General features: G+C 38.6%; 1 protein-coding gene across 1 annotated transcript in view; it reads right to left on the reverse strand.

Annotated features, from left to right (window-relative positions):
• GPR156 (G protein-coupled receptor 156) overlaps positions 1–17,585 on the reverse strand; it is a gene marked incomplete at its 5' end in the record, with an annotated part of 70,002 nt that extends 52,417 nt beyond the window's left edge. The window contains 2 exons of the mRNA XM_081302225.1: positions 17,177–17,313; positions 17,490–17,585. Of these exons, the coding sequence (XP_081158351.1) occupies positions 17,177–17,313; positions 17,490–17,585 (233 nt within the window). The remainder of the gene's footprint in view (positions 1–17,176; positions 17,314–17,489) is intronic.
• Positions 17,586–22,335: the final 4,750 nt, after the last annotated feature.

Consider the following 22,335-nt stretch of genomic DNA (forward strand, 5'->3'; position numbering starts at 1 on the left):
TTAAGTAAATTGTTAGAGGAAGGAGGCATCCCAGTAAAATTAAGAGCAGTCAGGGCATACGTTGATACAATACAAAAATGTAGCCCATGGCTTTTTAAGGAGGAGTTGTTAAATATATCACAGTGGGACCATCATGGTGAAGATTTAAAAACAATAGAAAAGAACAACCCAGGGACTCTGCCAGTTGGCACATTGCCATTGTGGACGTTCGTATCTGGTTTGCTTAGTCCAAAGCCTTCAATTCAGACAAAGGTAGAGGAAGGAGAAGACATATTGATTCAAGTAAAAGAGAAGGTCTCTCAAATTAGTCAGAAAGGGGAAAAGATTCAAGTAAAAGAGAAGGTCTTTTGAGCTAGTGAGAGGAAGGAAGTTTAGAGCAGAAAAAGCCATCAGGGGAAAAGTTACAACAGGAGACTGCTAATAACACCTTTCTATCAGAGAGCGTAAGTGTCCAACCAACAGCACCACCTCTACAGGAGACTGCTACTAACAGCATTCTATCACCAGAGGGCATAAGTGTCCAATCAACAGCACCACCTCCATATGCTAGGAGGCTCCCAATCCCCGCAGTTGATAGTTGGGATCCTGAGACAGGATCTCAAGTATTAACATGCCCTGTATTTGAGGTAGGAGGGCAGCGAATTTACCAGGGTTTAAATTTCAAAACAGTGAAGGAGCTAAAAGAGGCTGTAACAACCTATGGTCCCCAAGCACCCTTCACTGTAAGCTTGGTCGAATCCATTAACAACTTGAACATGACACCAGCAGATTGAGCTAAAATGTGTAAAGCTGTGCTAAATGGAGGTCAATACCTGTTATGGAAGGTTGCCAATGAGGAATTTTGCAAGGAGATGGCTAGGCGAAATGCAGCAGCTGGTTATCCTCAGAGAAATCTAGATATGTTGTTAGGAAAGGGACCTTATGAGGATCAGCAGCAACAAATTGCATATGATCCTGGCGTATACTCACAAATTGCTGCAGAGGCGATTAGGGCATGGAAGACTTTACAAGGACATGAAGGTTTACAAGGTCAATTATCTAAGGTAATACAAGGAGCTAATGAACCTTACGCTGAATTTGTAGATAGGCTTATTCAAACAGCTACCAGAATATTTGGGAATACAGAACAAGCAATGCCACTAATAAAACAACTGGCTTATGACCAAGCGAATCGTTGGTGCAGAGATATCATTAGACCATGGAAACAGGAAGATTTAAACACATATATTAAATTATGTAGAGACATTAATGAACAAGAGCAAGTCATGGCAGCTGCAGTAAAACAGGCTTTAGATGCCAGAGACATTAATGAACAAGGGCAAATTGTGGCAGCTGCAGTAAAACAGGCTTTATATACCAGGCCAAGAACATGCTACAATTGTCAAAAAACAGGACATTTTAAAAGGAATTGCCCCATAGGAGGAGGGTTTAACAAAACTACGTATCAAAGGAGTAGAATACCGGGTATTTGCCCACGATGCCGTAGAGGGAGACATTGGGCTAATGAATGCTGTTCTCAAACCACCATAGAGGGTACTCCATTACATTGGGCTAATGAATGCCGTTCTCAAACCACCATAGAGGGTACTCCATTATCAAAAAATGAACAAGGACAAGGTGTTTATCCACAATATCGTGGACAAAGGCATCGGGCTCCGCTGCCAAAAAATGGACAGGGGGCCCAATGCTCCGGGGCCCCAAACCACAAATATACGGAGCACTGGAGGAACCCAGCAACCCCATCAGGGTAGTGACCAGGACACATTGTCCATCAGATCCCTCATCAGACAAACCAGAGGGAGCGCAGGGTTAGACATATGCACCTCCGCCAGATCAGTACTAACTCCAGAGATGGGAGTTCAAATCATTCCCACAGGGGTAAAAGGACCTCTTCCCAAAGGAACAGTAGGCTTATTATTGGGATGCAGCTCTTCTACTCTAAAAGGACTTTTGATAAGTCCTGGGGTAATTGATCCCGATTATGAAGGTGAAATAAAAATTATAGCCAGTTCTCCAAAGGGTATATCAATAATTTCACCAGGAGATAGAATAGCACAGTTACTAATAATACCAAGCCTACAAGATAAATTTTACAGTCATGCTGTAGAAAGAGGTTCCAAGGGATTAGGCTCCACAGGTGTAGATTGGGCTATGCTTTCTTTAAATTTAGATTCTTGCCCGATGCTAAAACTAAATATTCAGGGTCATGAGTTTAATGGGCTGCTGGACACAGGTGCTGACCTTAGCATCATATCTCTTCAAGAATGGCCAAAACATTGGGCATTACAACAAGCCACTCAAACGCTTCGAGGCCTAGGAGTGGCGACTAATCCCCATAGAAGTGGAATGGTATTACATTGGAAGGATCCCGAAGGATGTGAAGGAACTATATAGCCATATGTATTGGATTATCTTCCCGTAAATTTATGGGGACGAGATGTCTTAGATCAATTAGGTTTGACATTAACAAATAACATCAATCAAAATGCACCCACTATTATGGCTAGACAAGGTTTTAGGAAAGGAAAAAGATTAGAAAAACAAGAACAAGGTATAGCAGCACCAATACAAATAGATCAAGGAACAGACAGACATGGGTTGGATTTTTACAAAGGGCCACTGAGACAATAAAAATTACATGGAAATCAGAAAGACCAGTATGGGTTCCTCAGTGGCCCCTGACTAAAGAAAAGATACAAGTAGCCCATGATCTGGTCAAACAACAATTAGCGGAAGGACATTTACAACCTTCCGTATCTCCCCATAATACTCCCATTTTTGTCATCAAAAAGAAATCGGGGAAATGGAGATTATTGCAAGATTTAAGAGCCATTAATAATGAGATGGTTATTATGGGACCTGCTCAATCAGGGATTCCTCAATTGTATGCTTTGCCAAAAACCTGGTATGTTTTAGCTATAGATATTAAAGATTTTTTTTTTCAATTCCAATTCATCCTGAGGATAGTCCACGTTTTGCATTTACTATCCCTGCGCTGAATCATGAAGATCCTGATCAGAGATATGAATGGAAAGTACTCCCTCAAGGGATGGCTAACAGCCCAACTATGTGTCAAATTTATGTTAACAAAGCAATCCAGCCACTTAGAAATCAAAATCCTGAACTACAAATATTTCACTATATGGATGATGTATTGTTAGCACACAAAGATAAAAACACATTGCTGGAATGTTATGCCACACTTACAAACTTATTAAAAAATTATAATCTAGAGATAGCAATAGATAAAGTACAATTAAATTTTCCAATTAATTATTTAGGAGTTCTATTATCCTCAACCATGGTCCGTCCACCAAAAATTCAAATACAAGTAGATCAACTCAAATCACTTAACGACTTTCAAAAGTTATTAGGAGACATAAATTGGATGAGGCCTTATCTAGGCATACCAACAGGAGAGTTGGGACCTTTATTTGATATCCTAAAAGGTCCACCAGATCCAAATTCACCCTGCATGTTAACACCTGAAGCAAGAAAGGCATTAAAAATCATTGAAATATATATGGAAAATATGCATTTGAATAGAATTGATATAAGTTTGCCTTTATTATTTATTATAATACCAACAAAAAATATTCCTACAGGAGTATTTTGGCAAGAAGATCCATTATTGTGGATACATTTATCTTATTCTCCTAACACTATTCTTACTAGGTATCCTGAGGCTGTAGGACAATTAATACTCAAAGGAATAAAAACAGCAAAGGGAGTATTTGGAATTTCTCCCAATAAAATTATTACTCCATATACTATGAATCAAATTGATGAATTAGCTAATGAGTTAAATACTTGGGCAATAATCATGTGCAAATCTAATGTTTCATTTGATAACCACTTACCATCTAATCCTTTATTGTCTTTTTGGTCATTGCATCCTGTAATTTTTCCAAAAATGACAAGAAAAACACCTATCATGAATGCTCCAAATATATTCACTGATGGGTCAAATAATGGTACAGCAGCAATAGTTACACCTGATCAAACTTTTACATTTTTAGTACCCAAACAATCAGCTCAAAAGGTAGAGCTTAATGCAGTATTACAAGCTTTTGTGATGTTTAAAGATTCTGTATTTAATTTATTTTCTGATAGTCAGTATATAGTTAATGCTATAGTATCCCTTGAAGATGCTGGTAGGATTTCCCCTTCCTCTACTGTTTTCTCTTTGTTTTTCACTATACAAAGTTTAATCTGGGACAGAAAAGATCCATTCTTTATAGGACATATCAGGGCACATACAGGATTGCCTGGAGCCCTTAGTTTGGGCAATGATTTAGCAGATAAAACTACACATGACGTACATATTTTCTCTACACTAGAAGAAGCTATAAATTTTCATAAAAGGTTCCATGTCAATGCTAATACTTTACAAAAGCGTTTTAAAATAACTAAGGAACAAGCTAGACAAATAATAAAACAATGTCAAAATTGTGTGGCCTTTTTACCACAAGTTAATCTTGGAGTAAATCCTAGAGGATTGATACCTAACCATATTTGGCAGATGGACGTCACACATTTGCCAGAATTTGGAAAATCAAAATATTTGCATGTTACAGTTGATACTTCTTCTGGATTTTTGATGGGCTCCCTTCATGCCGGAGAAAAAACTAAAGATGTTATAGCTCATTGCTTACAAAATTTTGCCACTGTGGGCATTCCAAAACAGTTAAAAACAGATAATGCCCCTGGTTATACTTCTATCTCTTTTAAACAATTTTGCTCATCATTTGGCATTACTCATATAACAGGAATCCCATACAATCCACAGGGACAAGGCATAGTTGAAAGAGCTCATCAAACTATTAAAATGTACTTATTAAAGCAAAAAGACGGAATTGGGAAGGGGTATATATTCCCCAAAGATAAACTTAAAATAACCCTTTTTACTCTAAACTTTTTAAATTTGGATTCATCAGGACTTAGTGCTGCAGAAAGGCATATGTGTCCAAAAAAATGTACATAAGCCCAAGGTACTTTGGAAAGATATTCTAACAGAACAATGGAAAGGTCCTGACCCAGTAATTGTCTGGAGTCGGGGGTCTGTTTGTGTGTTTCCACAGGAAGAACAGCAGCCGATTTGGATTCCAGAGAGATTAACCAAGGTCCTGACCCAGTGATTGTCTGGAGTCGGGGACCTGATTGTGTGTTTCCACAGGAAGAACAGCATCCGATTTGGATTCCGGAGAGATTAACTAAAGTTCTGACCCAGTGATTGTCTGGAGTCGGGGGCCTGTTTGTGTGTTTCCACAGGGAGAACAGCAGCCGATTTGGATTCCAGAGAGATTAACTAAAGCGATTTCTACAGACCAAAAAGAAGATGATTTGGCTCAAATCCATAACAGCTGATATCCAAAACTCCAGTTTGGCTATTCTTACATCTGCAACAGAACCAGGATGCTTTTTTCAATATCTATTTTATTATTGCCCTTTCCCATATCATGAAGTTCTAAGTTTGTTTTTTGAGCTCATACAGACCTAGGTTAATGTTTTGCTGATCAGTTCTATTTTTTGACTATAGAGTTTTTAAACATTGCAATGGAGATATTTCACCTGTAAAAAGTTATAAGGCCTTTACTATTATGTTATGTGTTGTATGTATTATATTATGTGTGCACCCTTGTGTTTTGTGTTATATGTTTGAATGTACGTATGTCCATATATCATATATGATGAGCGCTCATGAAAAAATGGATCCAAATATTTTTTTTTATTCACTTGATTTAAATGGTTCAAATTAAATTGGGTAAATAAGTGTTAAGGATTGTTTTAATATGTAAACAAAAAAGGAGGTTAACAGATCTGTTTGTTTACTTTCACCTTTCCTTTTCATTATATTTAATAATTCTCACCTTTCCTTTTCATTATATTTAATAATTCTCTTCAAGATAATGTGAATTGTTAAGAAAATTGTTTTCTTTTAGTGCCTTCTGGAATGTTACATAATTTTTTCTTTAGCCATTATTGTCAGAATTCCTATCTTCATCCCAGTGCCAGTGAAGACAAAGATAAAACTAATCTACAGTTTCTGCAATAGCCATCACTGAACTGCTTGCAGAACTTGCCTAAACTATGTGTCACTTGTATGCATTGTGAACTCACTTGTATGCATTGTGAACTATCTGTTGGTGCAGCGACTTGTGGTAGTGTTGGGGTATTTTTGCTGATGATGTCATCGGTGGTACAATTTTTCCAACAAGAGCCATCAATTGGCTTGGTGTATCTTCCTCCCTTCTGCTTGTCATGACAAAGACCTCTCCACAGGTGTGGCTGTATACTGGACTGGTAGTCAATGACGGGTAAGATCCAATTACAATGGTACCAACCTAAGACAGGAGGCTGACGCCCTGAGGTCAGCTCATCCGAAGACGGGTAAGGACCATATGTAGTATTGGACAACCTAAGGCAGGCACGGTCCCTAAGCCACATGCTTGTTGTTTAAACAGAGAGGGGGAGATGTTGAGAGCCACAGCCAAAGGGGCCCCAGCAAACTTCCAGCTGCCAGAAAACTTCTAGCTGCCAGAAAAGTTCCAGCTGCCAGAAAACTTCCAGCTGCCAGAAAACTTCCAGCTGCCAGCTGATGATTGTCTCACAGCGGCCCCAGCAACATCTAGCTGATTGGCTCCTCTGTGGTGATGTTCATTGGGCTGTTTCCCTGCCCTTCAGACTGCAAAGCTGATGATTGGCTCACAGCAGCCCCAGCAACATCTAGCTGATTGGCTCCTCTGCGGTGATGTTCATTGGGCTGTTTCCCTGCCCTTTCAGACCATGGAGCTGCTCATTGGGGGACTTCTTTGGCTCCGCCCACGCGACCCAGCCAATCGGCCTCAAGAGCAGGAGGATTGTGGGAGGTGGTGAGGCTTGTGTGGGTGAGAGGCTTGTGGGAAGCCGGTGGTGGCAGTTGGGCTCTGAGGGTTTTTTCCTGAGGAGCTGTTTTGTTTGGTGTTTGTAGTTCTAAAAATAAAATTCGTTTCTTTTGACAAGTGGCTCCTGAATTGTGCCCAGCCAGACTGCGGCAGAAAACAGTGGAAATCAACTGCTTAACTATGGCATGATTTCATGTAGAATGATACTATGTTAAACAAGTTAAAGAATAAACACATCTGTCTTCTAAGATCTACCTTTATCATCATAGTCTATTATATTCTAGGTCAGTTAATTTGTTCATTCAAGAAATAAAGTGAAATCCAGGCACAATAGAGACACAAAGATGAATAAATTCAAGGCGCTTATTATCTGGTGAGGGAGATAAGAGCCCCCTCCTCCAAATTCAGTAAGTGCCTTCAGCTGTGATGGGGTAATTGTTGTGTCTATCTATGATGTTAGGTAGGTAACAGAGGGTGTGGACATTTCATCTAGAGCTGATATTCATCTAGGTCTGTCTGCAGGATGAACAAACAGCATCAGAGCCCTATATTGAAACCACTCATACACATTAACCCTGACTCTGCCTCATTCACTTCTGCCAACTCACCCACATTCCACCCCATCACCAGTACCCAAGAAAGACCTCCTTCCTGCTCACAGTGCTACATCTTTCCACCCCATTTCTGCTTTGCACCTCTTTCCCTGCACCATTCCTGCATACCAATGGCTTCTGACCTCATGATACGCCACCTGTTCTTAGATCCCTGCCCAATTCTCTGAAATTGATGAGTACATTTTTTTTTCCTTTTTTGACCCTAGCTACCATTTTGGAGAAAGCCTTGCAGAAGTTGCTTCTGGCTACTCTATCTCATCAAGGCCTTGACCCTGCAACACCATTCCCAAATTGAGCTATATGCCTGGTATTTATTCTAGAACTGTGTAGTTCCTCTTCTTCCATCTTGGTCAATAGCCATCAAACCAGGGATAATAGAGAAAATCCCAGAAATCCTTGTAGGGCACAATAGAATGCACATTTTCTCTTAGCTAAGATATATCAGTACTGCTCTCCTTTCTTCCCAGTCACATTTCTTTCAGCTCCAATTACTAAAATCACAAAGACGACAGACCTGAAACAACATGAAAAGAGCATAGCTCCTATCCCTGCAGGAAAGCACTTTTTTAAAAAATCCAAATGCATTTTGATTTGTTCATGTTTTTCTACCCAGGGGATGCATTTAAAACTCCCAGAAAGCTCTAAATAACATTTTAAACAGGATCCTGAGAACATAGGAATTGAGCTCAGTAAATATTTACTATTGAAATTGATAGATAAATCTCACTCAAATAATAATATAAGGCTTTCAGGAATGGAAAGAATAAAGATGAATCTAACTCTTTTGAAAAGCGAGGAGATCTTGAGAATTTTGATAATAAAGGGCAATTATGCAAAACCTAGGAAGCCAGAGAGATTTGAAAAGGGTACAATAATAACGTGCTTGAGAACCATGACTCATGCAGTATGTTGGATTTTCCAAAGGCAAACACAGCAGGGTACACAAGAGTGTGAAACTCATCTCTGCCTGATGCAATAAAAGGCCTGTGAGAGGATCCTGAGGAAGAGGTTGTGGTAGACAAGGAGACTGCAGGGTTGGACACATTTTAGCCATTCACCAGCATCTGGTTCTTTGTCTATCACCTCCAGCCAGGGTACAGACAGAGGTAGCAGATGCCTATGTGCAGAACTCCCAGTGTTGAGGCAACCTATCATGAGCCCTGAGCAGCTCTGCAAAGTCTAGTTGGTATGCCCAGAAGCTAGGCTACTTTTTCAGGATTGTGCTTGCAGGGCACAAATTTGAGGGATCAGGTAACATCTCCAGCAGACAAAAAAGCAGGCTTGTTATAACTCATTATAAAGTGGTAAATCCTTCAGGCTCAGGGCTCCTCTCCTTGAATGGCAGTCCACTGTGTGTGCTAGCATCCATCATGGATCCTCTATTGTCCTCCTGACACTTGAGGACCCGAGAACCAGCACAAACCCAACATGAAGCTCTGAATACTGCTTCTGTCATGAGAAATGAAGTACTTTGTCTCTGACCCAGAGATCTTGTGTCTTTTGCTAACACCATGAGAGTTACAGGTTAGTTTGCAAAACTAAAGTTCATATCCTACACAACTCTTTGTTAACCAGACTTCTTAATTTCCCAGATAGTAATATCCCAGATTTAAGGAATTTGAAAATTTTATCTCTAATTCTGAGATGTAACAATATGTCAGGAACAATGACCATCAACAATCATTATCACAAATGATAGTGAAATAAGGTTTCAGAATAAAAGACCTTACTGAACAAGTTTAGTTAATGCAGGACTTACATTGCCCTTACTCTGTGCATTTCAGAGGAGGCACCAGGAGAGCTTCCCATTGTTCTTGAAATATCTGCACAGTTAGGATGACCTAAGCTGGGCATGGTGGTGAAGTCCTGTAATCCCAGCGTCAGGAGGATCATGAGTTGGAGGCCAGCCTCAGCAATTCAGAAAGTCCCTAGGCAATTTAGCAAGACCCTGTCTCAAAATAAAAATAAAAATATCTAGGGATGTAGCTCAGGGGTAAAGCCCCCATGTTCAACCCCAGTATACATGCCCCCCTAACAAAAAAGGATGACAGTTAAGTCATTATGGTCCTAATTCACCTGCGTGAAGAATCTAGGGAAAGAAAACACTCTCTCATATCAACTGTTAATATCTAGCAAAGTTACTAGATGGGTTTCAGGATACCTGATGTTGTATACATTTTTTCCCTTGAAAACTTTCCCAGAAAAATAAGAACATTTTAAACACATTTTAGTAGCTTTATTGAAATATATCTAATATACAACAAATTATACATATTTAAAATGCATGATCTAATAAGTTTTAAGAAATTTATATACTTGTGATTAATCAAGTCATAAACGTATTTATGACCTTGAAAAGTTTACACATGACTCTTTGAAATCTCTCCTTCCAATCTCTTTGCCAACTTCACCTACCTGCAGGCAACTGCCGATCTGCTTTCTCTCACTGCATATTAATTTAGTTTAATTTAATAGTTTAATTTTCTAGAACTTTATGTACTTAGAATTACATAGTATGTTATTTTTTTTTTGCCTTGCTTCTTTCACTCAGAATTATTTTGAAATTCATCCATGTTATTCCAAGTATTAATAATTCATTCTTTTATTGCAGAGTAGCATTCTCAGCAATATACAGCAATTTGCTTATCCATTAAGCTATTGATAAATATTTGTGCTATTTCCAGTTTTTAGTTATAGCAAATATGAACTGTAAACATTGGAGTACAAGTCTTTGTACAGACATACCTTCATAACTCTTTAACTTTTTTATTTTAATTATTATTGGGCTGGGGATGTGGCTCAAGTGGTAGCGCGCTCGCCTGGCGTGCGTGCGGCCCGGGTTCAATCCTCAGCACCACATACAAACAAAGATGTTGTGTCCGCAGATAAAATAAAAAAAAAAATATTAAAATTCTCTCTCTCTCCCTCTCTCACTCTCTCTTTTAAAAAAAATTATTATTATTTTCATGTGGTGCTGCTGAGGAGTGAACCCATTGCCTTACACGTGCTAGGCAAGTGCTCTGCCACTGAGCTACAGCCCACATAGTCCATTTCTTTATGGTAGATGTTCGTTGATTTTAAAAGACTCTCAGACTGCTTTCCAAAGTGGTTACACCATCTTACATTCTTACCAGAAGTATATGCTAACAATATTATGGATATCAGTATTTTAACAGATACATGATTTGCAAATACTTTATTTCAGTCTGTGGCTTTCTTTTCATTCTCTTAAGATTCTTTGGAAAACATGATTTTGATATTTATTGTCTAATTTATTAATGTTTTATTTTATGGATCATACTTTTGGTGGTGTATCTAAGAAATCTTTGATTATTCTAGGGTCACAAAATCTGCCTCCTATATTTACCTTTGTAAGTTTTGCAGTTTTAAGATTCGTAGTTAAGTCTATGATCCATTTTGAATTAATTTCTGAACATAATGCAAAATGTAGATCAAAGTTCATTTGTGCATATGAAAATTCAATTGTTCCAACATAATTTGTTGAAGATTTTCCTTTTTTGCATTGATTGCCTTTGCACTTTGGCTGAAAATCAGTTGATATATACATGAGTTTATTTCTGTAGTCTATTCTTTTTTGTTAATGTATAAGTCTACCTTTGTCCAACACCAAACTGCTTCATTACTTTAGTTTTGTGTAAGTCTTGCAATCAAGTGGTCCTAGTCCTTTATTCTTTTTTTAAAGTGTTTTAATATTCTAGGTCCCTCATAAATTCATGTGAATTTGGGAATCAGTTTGTCAATTTGTACAAAGAGGGGAATGGGACTGTGATTGGGTTGAGTCCACACATCAATTAGGAGAGAAGTGATGTTTTAACAGTATGGAGGCTTCCAACCATGGACACATTATCTCAATTCACTTAGGTTTCCTTTAATTCTCTCATCAAAGTTCTAAAGTTCTTAGATTTGTCCCTAAATATTTCATATTTTAAATTCTATTATAAATGCATTGCCTTTAATTTCATTTTTCAGTGGTCTGTTCCTAGTATATAGAATTACAGTTGAGTTTTGTACATTGATCTTGTATCCCACAACTTTGCTAAAGTTATTGTTCATTGTGACAGTTGTTTTTTGTTGTTTGGTTGGTTGGTTTTGTTTTGTTGTAAGTAGATTCCATTGGATTTTGTGTGTATGAGCACCAGGGATTGAACCCTGGCACAAGTGAGCCATATCTCTAGCCCTTTTAATTTATTATTGTGAGACAGGATCTCTTTAAGTTACCCAGGGCCTTGCTAAGTTGCCGAGGCTAGCTTTGAACTTGCAAGCCTCCTGCCTCAGCCTCCCAAACCGCTGGGATTACAGGCAAGTGCCACCGCAACTAAATCCGCTGGATTTTTTTTAATGTAGATAATCAGGTCACCTGAGGATAAAGATATTTTGGTTCTTCCTTTATAAAAATAGGAGCCTTACTCTTCTAAATTAATAAAAAGAAATAAAATGTTTAATAGCAACATTGAAAGTGAACATCTTGTCTTTCTGATCTTAACAGGAAAGTAGTCATCTTTTACTATTAAAAATGATGATAGTTGGAGATTTTTCCATAGACGCACCTTATCTTTATGGGAGAGGTTTAAGAAACTCTCTCCTATTCCTAATTTGTTGAGATCTTATCAGAATTGATGCTGAAATTTGTCAAATGCTTTTTCTGCATGTATTGAGACAACTATATAGTTTTCTTTTTTAGGTGGTAAATATGGTAAAATTATATTGATCAATATTTGGGTGGTAGACAAAATTTGGATTCCTGGAATAAAACTTCATTTGGTCATAATGCATTATCTTTTTAATATTTATCTATATTTAATTTGTTAGAATTTTGACTCTTTGTTCGCAAGGAATATCACCTGTGAGTTTTTTCCCCTCCTCATTCTTCTTTTAATGTTATTGTTAGATTTTAATATCAGCATATTGCTATCCTCATGGAATGAGGTAGGAAGTAGGAAGTTCTTCCTCATTTTCATTTTTTTAAAAGGGTGGGAGTCTAGCTCCTCCAGAGATTTTTCTGTTATTGCTTTTTAATTTAATTCCATATTATTATTTTTACAGGCACACATTAGCTGTGTGCCTCTGGCTTAGGGTCTCACACAGAATGCAGTCATAATCGCAGCCATGGCTGAACTCCTCTTAAGACTTGACTAGGGGAAAATCTGCTCCACACTTATTCACATTGCTGTTAGCAGGTTTTAGAAGCTCTATTTCCAAGTTCACTGATATGGATATTGGCAATCCGAGGTACTCACAGGCTACAGCCTGGAAACTTCAGTTCCTTGTTATGTGGCCCTCTCCACAGGCAGCTTACCATATGGCTGTGAGCAAGTGGAGGTATGAGAGAGATCCAAGGTGGAAGCCACAATCTTTTGTAACCTACTACTAGAAGTGACATCCCTTAATAAGCAAATCAGTAAATCCAGTACAAAATCTCCACTCAAAGAGATTGTTGTTCATAATATTACCTTATTACCCTTCTAATATCTGTAGAATCTATAGTGATGTCACTTCTCCCATTCCTTATTTGGGAAATTATATCTCCCTCTCTCCTCCTTCTCTCTGTTTCTTTCTCTGATTAGTTTGGCTAGAGGTGGTTGATGTTTTTGGTCTTCACAAAGATTCAACTTTTGGTTTCACTGATTTTTTTTCATGTTGTATTCCATTTCATCAATTTCCACTAATCTTTATCATTTCCTTTCTTCTATTCAGTTTAGGACTTATTTGCTCTAATTATTTTTTCTTTTTCTATGATGGAAGGTAAGGTCATTGACATGAGGCCTTTCTTCTTTCTATACTTCAGAATTTAGTGCTATAAATCTTCCCTATAGTACCCCTTTTAAAGTCACGCGACAAATTTTGATATATTGCCTTTTCATTTTCATTCAGTCCAGAATACTTCCTAATTTCCTTTTTGTTTTTTTCTTTGACCATGAGTTTTTTTTAAGTGTTCTACTTAGCTTCTGAATATTTTAAAATTTTCCGGAGATTCTTCTGTTATTGCTTTTTAATTTAATTCCATTGTATTCAGAGAACATACTTCGTATGACTTGAATCCTTTTCAATTTAGTGAAACATTTTTTATGGCCCAGAATATGCTCTATCTTGGTAAATGTTCCATGTGTACTTGAAAAGAAATTTATAGTCTGCTGTTGTTGGGTGAAGGCTTGCATAAATGCCAATTAGGTCAAGTTGATTGATAGGATTGTTCAAGTTTCTTATATTTTTACTGATTTTCTGTTGTAGATTACATTTTTAAATTTTTATCAAAAAATGCAGGATCTGCAACTGAATTTAAATATTATTGCATTATTTTTTTTGTCAAAAGGGTTTTTTCCTCTAGCATAGGCATGCCTGAGAAAGTCCACACGTACATACACACTACACACACACATAAATTTAGAGACCACAGAACTTAAATGACATTGAACATTGAACTGTGATGCTGCACCTTTGAACAAATTTTGTAGCTCAGTAAAGTACTTTTGAAAATGAGTTCTTTTATATTTCCTGTCTGACCTTGTAAGTTCCTTAATTACAAAATGTATTCTTATTCACAGTGACTCCTATTATTTTATTCTTTATGCCAAATCATGCTTCCACTGCAAAGAAAACAGGCAGCAAAATTTTAATAAAATGAAAGAAATATAGATATTTTTATGTTAATGCTATTTATAGCTGCTTTCTGTTTTAACAGGATATACAAATGCTTGACAAGCTTTGCATTCTGCAAAACTGTGTATAAAAATAATGGGTTAGAAGAAAAATATGATGGGGCTCTAATGCTTGACACACATTTAACTTTCTAGTGAGTATTAGTAAAATAATAAATATCCCAATTAAAATATTAGCACTCAGTAAATATCCACAACTATTTACAGCCAGAATGATAGCTGATTTTCTTTATATATATATATATATATATATATATATATATATATATATATTCTTTAATTGTAGATGGACACAATATCTTTTTTTATTTATTTATGTGGTGCTGAGAATCAATCCCAATGCCTCACATGTGCCAGGCAAGTACTCTACCACTGAGCTACAACCCCTGCCTTCAATCTCTCCCCTATCTTCTATAGCCTTCAATCTCAAGTATAGGTCCTAGAACATTTTTTTTTTTAAAGAGGTGGTTTCCAATTCAATTATTTTATTTATTTATTTATTTATTTATTTAAAGAGAGAGTGAGAGAGGGGAGAGAGAGAATTTTTAATATTTATTTTTCAGTTCTCGGTGGACACAACATCTTTGTTGGTATGTGGTGCTGAGGGTCGAACCCGGGCCGCAGCATGCCAGGCGAGCGCGCTACCGCTTGAGCCACATCCCCAGCCCCGGTCCTAGAACATTTATTGCCAATAGATAATATTGTCATTAAAATTAAAAATATGCTCTGATACGTGCTTTCTTCAACATTCAGTTGCAGTTTTTAAATATAAGGCAAATGTCTCTTCTGCTTATTCATCTATACAACTTCATGTGCAGCAAAGATTCAGTTTCTGAAGTCATTAAGCCACCTATTACTTGCACAACAGGAAGGCACTGACATGGTATTCTCAGTGTAGGTCTTCCTCTTTTACTGTGAGAGAGCTTGCCCCTGAGTGCTTTAAACTACCGGTTTGCTGGAAGAAAAATGATAGGTGGAATGATGATATCTTTTTCTTATTTGTCAGTCAGGTTTAAATTTCATTAATGAAATGTGCTGTAGTTCAAGAGACTGTTCCTCTATTGTTCTAACCTTGAAATTAATGATTTTCCTAGTCACTTTCTTGGTATCACTCAATATTAGGATTTAAATATCCTTATTTTCAAGATTGCTGAACACTGTTTACTTAGTACCTATTATGTTCCAGAATCTGTTCTAATTGCTGGAGGAAAAGTGGTGAGTATGATAGATAAGATCCCTGTATTCACAGGCTTTACATTCTAGAAAGGGATACTGACAAAACAGACAATTCAATCAACACAGTAATATCAGATAGTTACATAAAATAAAACATGGTGATGGTATTTGGAATGAGATGGGCTGGGTGGCCATTGGGTAGAGAGGCTCCTTTAGATAAGATGGTGTTATGGTTTGGATGTGAGATATCCCCCAAAAGCTCATGTGTGAGATAATGCAAGAAGGTTCAGAGAAGAAATGATTGGGTTACGAGAGCCTTAATTCAGACAGCGATGGGATTAAGTGAGTGGTAACTGAAGGCTGGTGGGGTGTGGCTGGAGGAGGTGGGGCACCAGGGGTGTAGATTTGAGGTATATGTTTGTATCTGGTGAATGGAGTCTCTCCCTGCTTCCTGATCATCATGTGAGCGGGTTCCCTCTGACACACTCTTCTGCCATGAGGTTCTGCCACACTCTTTCCCCATGATGTTCTGCCCCACTCATCCCCAAGGAATGGAGCCGGTCTTCTATGGACTCAGAGCCCTGTGATAAACTTTTCTCCCCTAAAATTGTTCTGGTCAGATATTTCAGTCACAGAAGCGAAAAAGCTGACTACAACAGCTGGTCAGAGAAGTTTTCTTTGAAGAGGTGACACTAGAGCCAAGACCTATAAGATGAGGAGGCATGGGCCACAGGAAGATCTGGAGAAGACTGTCAGACAGAGGGAACAATAAAGGGACAGAAAGGACAAAGGCCTTGAGATGGGAGTAACCTTAGTGTGTCTGAGAAACAGAATGAAAAGTGGCTGGGGCAGCTTGGGGGTGTACTCCAGTTTGAGTGCCACATGTCACATTCTAAGGCTGACCCAGCCAATCAGGTCAATGTTGCTTAGCAATTCCCTGTCTGTGGTGCCTAAAATGGCAAGTGGCACCCCAAAATGCTTGCTAGATAAATACAACCGACAGATCCTCATCTAAGTGCCAAATCTATCATAGGCAATGGAGTACAATACACTTGATCACTACCAGGTGTGAGACTCGAGTGGGACTGGATGAGTTTGGCCTCTGGGGAGGGGTTGAATTCTGATTATAGGCTCCAACCAGAAGTCAGCTGGATGGCAGGGAGAGAGGGCTGAAGCTGGGCTTCTCCAGAAGCAGACTGGAACAGTGGGGCCAGATGAAGGTGTAAGTGTTGAGGTGGGAGAGATGGGGTGGGCCCCAAAGGAAGGATTAAAGAGCTTAGTAAAGGCAAGAGTCTGTGTGTTCTTTCAGACAAGTCTCCAATTGCTCCTTTTGCCAGGCTTGGGAACCAGAGATGCTTACCCTGATGCACCAGTGATGTCTCAGCCCACCAGAACTGTCTAGCAGAATAGCCAGGTGGTAAAACTCCACTGTTCTATGAAAACCTTAACCCAGATTGATTCCATTGTGAAGTCTATACACTTTTATATTGTTTTGCACATTTTATCTACGGGGTCTCTGTTTTTCATACAAATACCTCATTTTCTTAGAAGGACTGTCCCTCCTATATGGAGAGAGATTTTTCATTCTCTTCTTTGGATACTCACTGTATAACTGGTACAATACTGGGCGGAGCTTTCTCTGCTCAGGAGGGAATTGTACTACCAGGTACAGTAGTATTTCAGAGGGAACTTCTCATGTGACTCACACAGTGGGAGACAAGCTTTGCTGATACTGGCTGGATGCTTGTAGTGCCAATATGATGTTAGCACTCTAGGTTTCACAGTTTGGGCCATAAGCGATGAACAAAGGCCCGGGGCTGCTTACCTGTTCTTCCTGCAGCGAATTGTGAAGGCAAGGAAGAAGAGTATCAAAAGTAGTCCACAGCTGAGAAAAGTCCAAATAACACCCAAGAGGGCAGGAGACAATGAAGGGACCGTCTTACTGCTATGCTGGGAAGAGGTCTGAAGACAGAGGAAAGAGAAGCTGTTAGGAATGAAGGATCTTCTGCAGATCAGCACCAACGCTGGGAAATACATGTTCTTGCTTAGGCATTTCTCCTCTCTCCTTCCTCCCCCACCTCACTGCCAACAACAACAATAATGTGAGCACCCCTGATGCCCCTTGACTGCTCACTTACAATTGTTGTCCTGCAGAGATCATGAAGGGGTCTCTGATCCAGCTCCTGGCCAGGAAAACTGTCACAAAATTCAGAGCAGTTTATTTCAGGCTCCATGTCACCACATGCCCTCTTGGTGTGTACTTATTCACAGTCTTAGTCATCCACTGGTAAGGGAGGCAGACCTTTGAAACACAAAAGCAACTCCAGTCTTTTCTTCAGAAGCCCCATTTTGGAGCTGGCTTCTGGCTGAAATCCGGAATAAATAACAAATTCAGATGGAAGCAAAGGCTTACTTCATTAGGCTCCTTCATCAGACATACTCCAACATCAGACATCCTTCAATGGGTCCCCTGCTGCTAGAGTGTACTATGTGTGCCAAAAGTGGACATTTTGGTAACCGTTAGGTCACAAAAAGTGATGATTCTGGCTCACCACCAGAGGGCGGTCACTGTTCCAAATACTCTCACGCTGGGCCTTGAAGAAAGGAAAGCAACTGTGTTAACAAGCACAAACACAAATTTTTAAAATATTTTTTATTTTATCATATGCAATTATATTTTACTGTATAATTATGTACTTATATACTACAAAGGTTAAAGATATACAGTACTTTGGTATAATTTTAAACCATTATTATAAATAATACTTTAAAAACAAAGATAAAGCACATCTAGCAATTTCTAGGTAAAAAGTTCTGCAGTCTGTCTTCAGATTCCTTTCATGGCCCATTACTGTAAAAACTTTACATTAGATGTGTAAGACACATTGTTTTTCCTTCCCTCCTAGGAAACCTCCTGCTCTTCTAAGATTTTCCCATGTAACTTCTGGTTTAATCTCTGTCTGATTCTCGGTGGTACTGGGCTTGGTGCCTATGCTGTCTCCATACATGATCTGTCACTCTACCTCTTGTTCTCTCAGAGTGTGGAAGAACATTCTATGTCCAGTGAATGGGGGTTTTTGAGAGGTCTTGTTTGCTTGTTTTTGTTTGTTTGTTCATTGGTGCCAGGAATTGAATCTAGTAGTTAAGCACTATTGGGTCATATCCCCAGCCCTTTTTATTTTTTATTTTAAGACAGAGTTTCACCAAGTTGCTTAGGGCCTTGCTAAATTACTGAGGCTGGCCTTGAACCTGCAATCCTCCTGCCTTGGCTTCCTGAGCCACGGGATTATAGGTATGTGCTACCATGCCCAGTTTGTTTGCTTGTTTTTAAAAATATATACTGATAGAGTTTAGGTTGGCTACTCGGGTAATAATAGGAAGAAGAACTTAGAAGTAGAAATTCCTTCTAAATGAATGGCCGAGGATGGTATCATATTTCTCAGAAGATGCCTTCAATATAAATAGTGTGATCTAAAAAGAAGCTCAACCTTGAACAGCAAAGGCAGAAAGGCCAAAAGGCCAAAAGGCCAAAATGCCAAAAGGCTCAAATAAATCTTTCAGTAGAAAAGCAATCTTTTCTACTAATTTTTAAAGCAACCTATTCCTTAATAGAGAAAATAGATTTGAAATTTGACTGAAGCAATTCAGAGGATGCCACTTCTGCTTTGTGTTTTTGAAACAGCATAGCACCATATTCTTTGTGGAGGAAAATGGGATAAAAATATTAACAACTATTATTTCTATGTCACTGAGCATAGGACCCATGTTTAAGCCAGAATAATAGTGACAGGTGTAGAATGCCATCTTAGATTCTGTGTGCTTAGGCATGAACAATATGGCACCAGGTGCTGCCCATCCATTGGCCTCTAATATGTTCCTGAATTATTTACCAGGTTCATTATAATGACATCCCAGGAGAATGAAAATCCACTATCTCTCGTCAAGACATTTAAGTTCTTGTGCAGCCTGGAGAGATTACTAAATGCAAAATTAACAATAAAATATAAAAATCTTACTCTTTGTATTCTAATTTAGTTATGACTTTAATTGCTAAAAGGGCACTCTTTTTCTTTTTTTATTTTTTATAGTCAGACATCCCCTATTAAGCCTTCTAGCAGAGAACAATATCACAAACCACAGGGGGGATTACACATTACATTACAAATTAGAAGATATATTTTTTCTATACTGCCATTTTAATTATACTGGCAAATTAAGTACACTTATCTATGAATCATTATTAAATCCATGCATATTGTATCCTTATATGGAAGAAGTATGTGTTTGTGTATAAGTATTCCTGTATATATAAAACCTCACTTTGTTCTCACTACAGCAGTGTTGTGTGGCATAAACAACACCATTCCTCATTTTCAAATAAGTAAATTGAGCAGAGAAGTGGAGAACCTTATTCCAAACCTACAGAGGCAGACTTGTATCTAGTAGTTTGCAATCCAAGGTCAATGTCTTCCCAGCGCACACTGTACACAGGGCAGACACTATAGACTGACCTGGGTTTCTCCAGCTTTAGTTCCCAAGCTGTACTTCTGTGGTGCCCTGGAGTGTGACACACCATGGTGCATCTATACCAGTGACTCTCAACTAGGGCAATTTTGTACCTCCAGGGGACATCTGGCAGTATCTGTAGACATCTGTGGTTGTCAAAATTGGGAGGAGAGTGCTACTGACATCCAGTGGGCAGAGGCCAAGGATGCTGCTAAACATTCATAGAATGGTCCAAACAACAAAGAATTATCCAGCCCTAGATGCTAACTGTACTAAGGCTGAGAAATCCTGATTGACATTGTGACTCTCAGAAGAGATAATAATCTTGAGCCAAAATCGTCTTTGAGAAACTTTGAGAACATGATGGGGTTGTCTATCTGGACATTAAGTTCTGAGAGATGCAATTCTTATTTGGGATAAATTTATGAGTAATTTTTTTTAGAAAAATGAAAAAGAAGGTTTACTGCTTTGCTAGCCAAGGAGAAACACAGAAGACTCCTGTCCTGGAGGCTGTGATTCTGCCCATCAGCAGGAACAGGGGGCTTTTAAGAGGGGATTCAAGGCTACATTGCACATGTTCTCTGTTGGAGTTGTAATTCACCTGTTAATTCGGGACATAGTCATTTCTGAGATCTTCTGGTACCATACCCAATGTCTTGATTACTTTGTTCCTATGATGGGTGTATACTCAAGGATACATAAATCTGACTAAAATGGGGAGGAAAGGTAATCCTATTTCCCCTGAGATTAGGGAGGGGGAGAGATTAAGGAGAGCAGGGAGAGAAGAAAAGAAAGAAACATCCATTTAAAAATAAGTTGTAGTGGCAGAGCAGCAAGGGTTATATATATTCAAAGCATAAAGTAGACCACTGTTATATTCTCCCACTATCAATTTCTACATTCCATTTCTATGGAAAAATTGGCAATGACATCTCCAAGCTGCCTCCTGCTGAAAGAAGGTGAAGTTTGGGGAAGTAATCCAAAGTCCTTGTTCTCTATCAGATGTGGTGTGGACAGTTAAGGGTATTCAGCATCAGAGAAGTCCAGAGGTCCACAGAAGCAGATGTCAGGCAACTTTGCAAAGCATACATAGGGCAAGGATCATGCTAAGACAATAATAAACAAGATAGCAAAGCATTACTTTTTTGTAACTAATTGGCACAAAAGCAATTAGCATTTCAGCCAGTCTCTGAAAACCATGAAACAGTAACTCATAATCATATCAGTGGGAAACAGATCAAGTTTATCAATGTAGGAGGTTAGGAATATTTGTAGGTCTATGAGATCAGGCTCAAATTAACTCAGGACAAACTTGCAACCTTAGAGTCCTTTATGATCATTATTATTGTGCACTCCCACACAAGAACCCTTCCTCTATAGCCTCCAGCTTTACTTACTTTAAGTAGGGCTGACACAAATGTACATTTAAGTTACATTTAAAAAAAAAAAAAAACATTGTTTTTCCTTTTAAATGTCCATGTAGGACTATGCTTAAACTGTAGTCTCCTGCCAGATATTTAGGACCACACTGATCAAAACTGACCCTGTTCCTATCTACTTGTAAGAGTCAGCCAAGATTCCTCAAAGATCACTTTTAGGGACATATGTAAAGCCTCTAAGCTCTTTTAGCTTTCCTCTACCAGTGGCGCCATCTGCCAGGATAGGTCAGGATCTGCCTGACCATACTTGGCTTCTCTTGGAAATATCAGGGACATTTCCTTCTCCAATGACCCTCCTCTTTGCATAATGTGCACTGGTTGGCTTCCTGATCTTTAGGGTCCTCTATAAATATGTTCCTAATGTCTCCTTGGACAGATTAAATTCATTAGAATAGAATTTTGAAACGTGAGGCCCCCTTCAGCCTATGGGTATCCAGTGAAGGAACTTTATATACAATGATATTAGGCTCTCTCCTGTATGGGGCAGACATACCATTCCAAATTTGAACACACAGAAGTCTACATACAAGGAGCTGGTGAAATAGTGAAAGGCTCAGTCATTAAAAAGAGAGAGTAAATGGCTTCACAAAGTGTGTGTGATTGGGAAAGTGTGTGGGGAATAATCAGAGTCAAAGTTAGGGAGTAAAGGTGAGACATCAGACCATAAGATAGATACAGAATCCAAGGCTCAAGGAGAAAGATCTGCCAGCTTCCTTGTAAAGCAACCTTCCCCCTACTTCTCTACACAAAAAGCCTCTAGGGTGAACATTCTACAGACAGTAGCAGATCCAAGCCCATAGATAGTAGTACTTGCAATTATTTCATGGAAATTATAGATTCTTTCCCAGTGATTAGGATTAGAAAAGTAGATGCTGCATCATCTACACTGTTCCAAATGCAAGATGGTAGTTTACAAGTTCACAGCTCTCAACAGCCCCATATCTTTCCACAAAATCCCCTCAATTCTTCTACACATTACTTCTGACCATTGAAAAATGAATCATACTACCACTATCTTTAACGAGTTGTTTTGCCGTTG

Source organism: Spermophilus citellus, assembly GCF_964194105.1.
Source record: "Spermophilus citellus genome assembly, chromosome: 7".
Classification (NCBI taxonomy): Eukaryota; Metazoa; Chordata; class Mammalia; order Rodentia; family Sciuridae; genus Spermophilus; species Spermophilus citellus.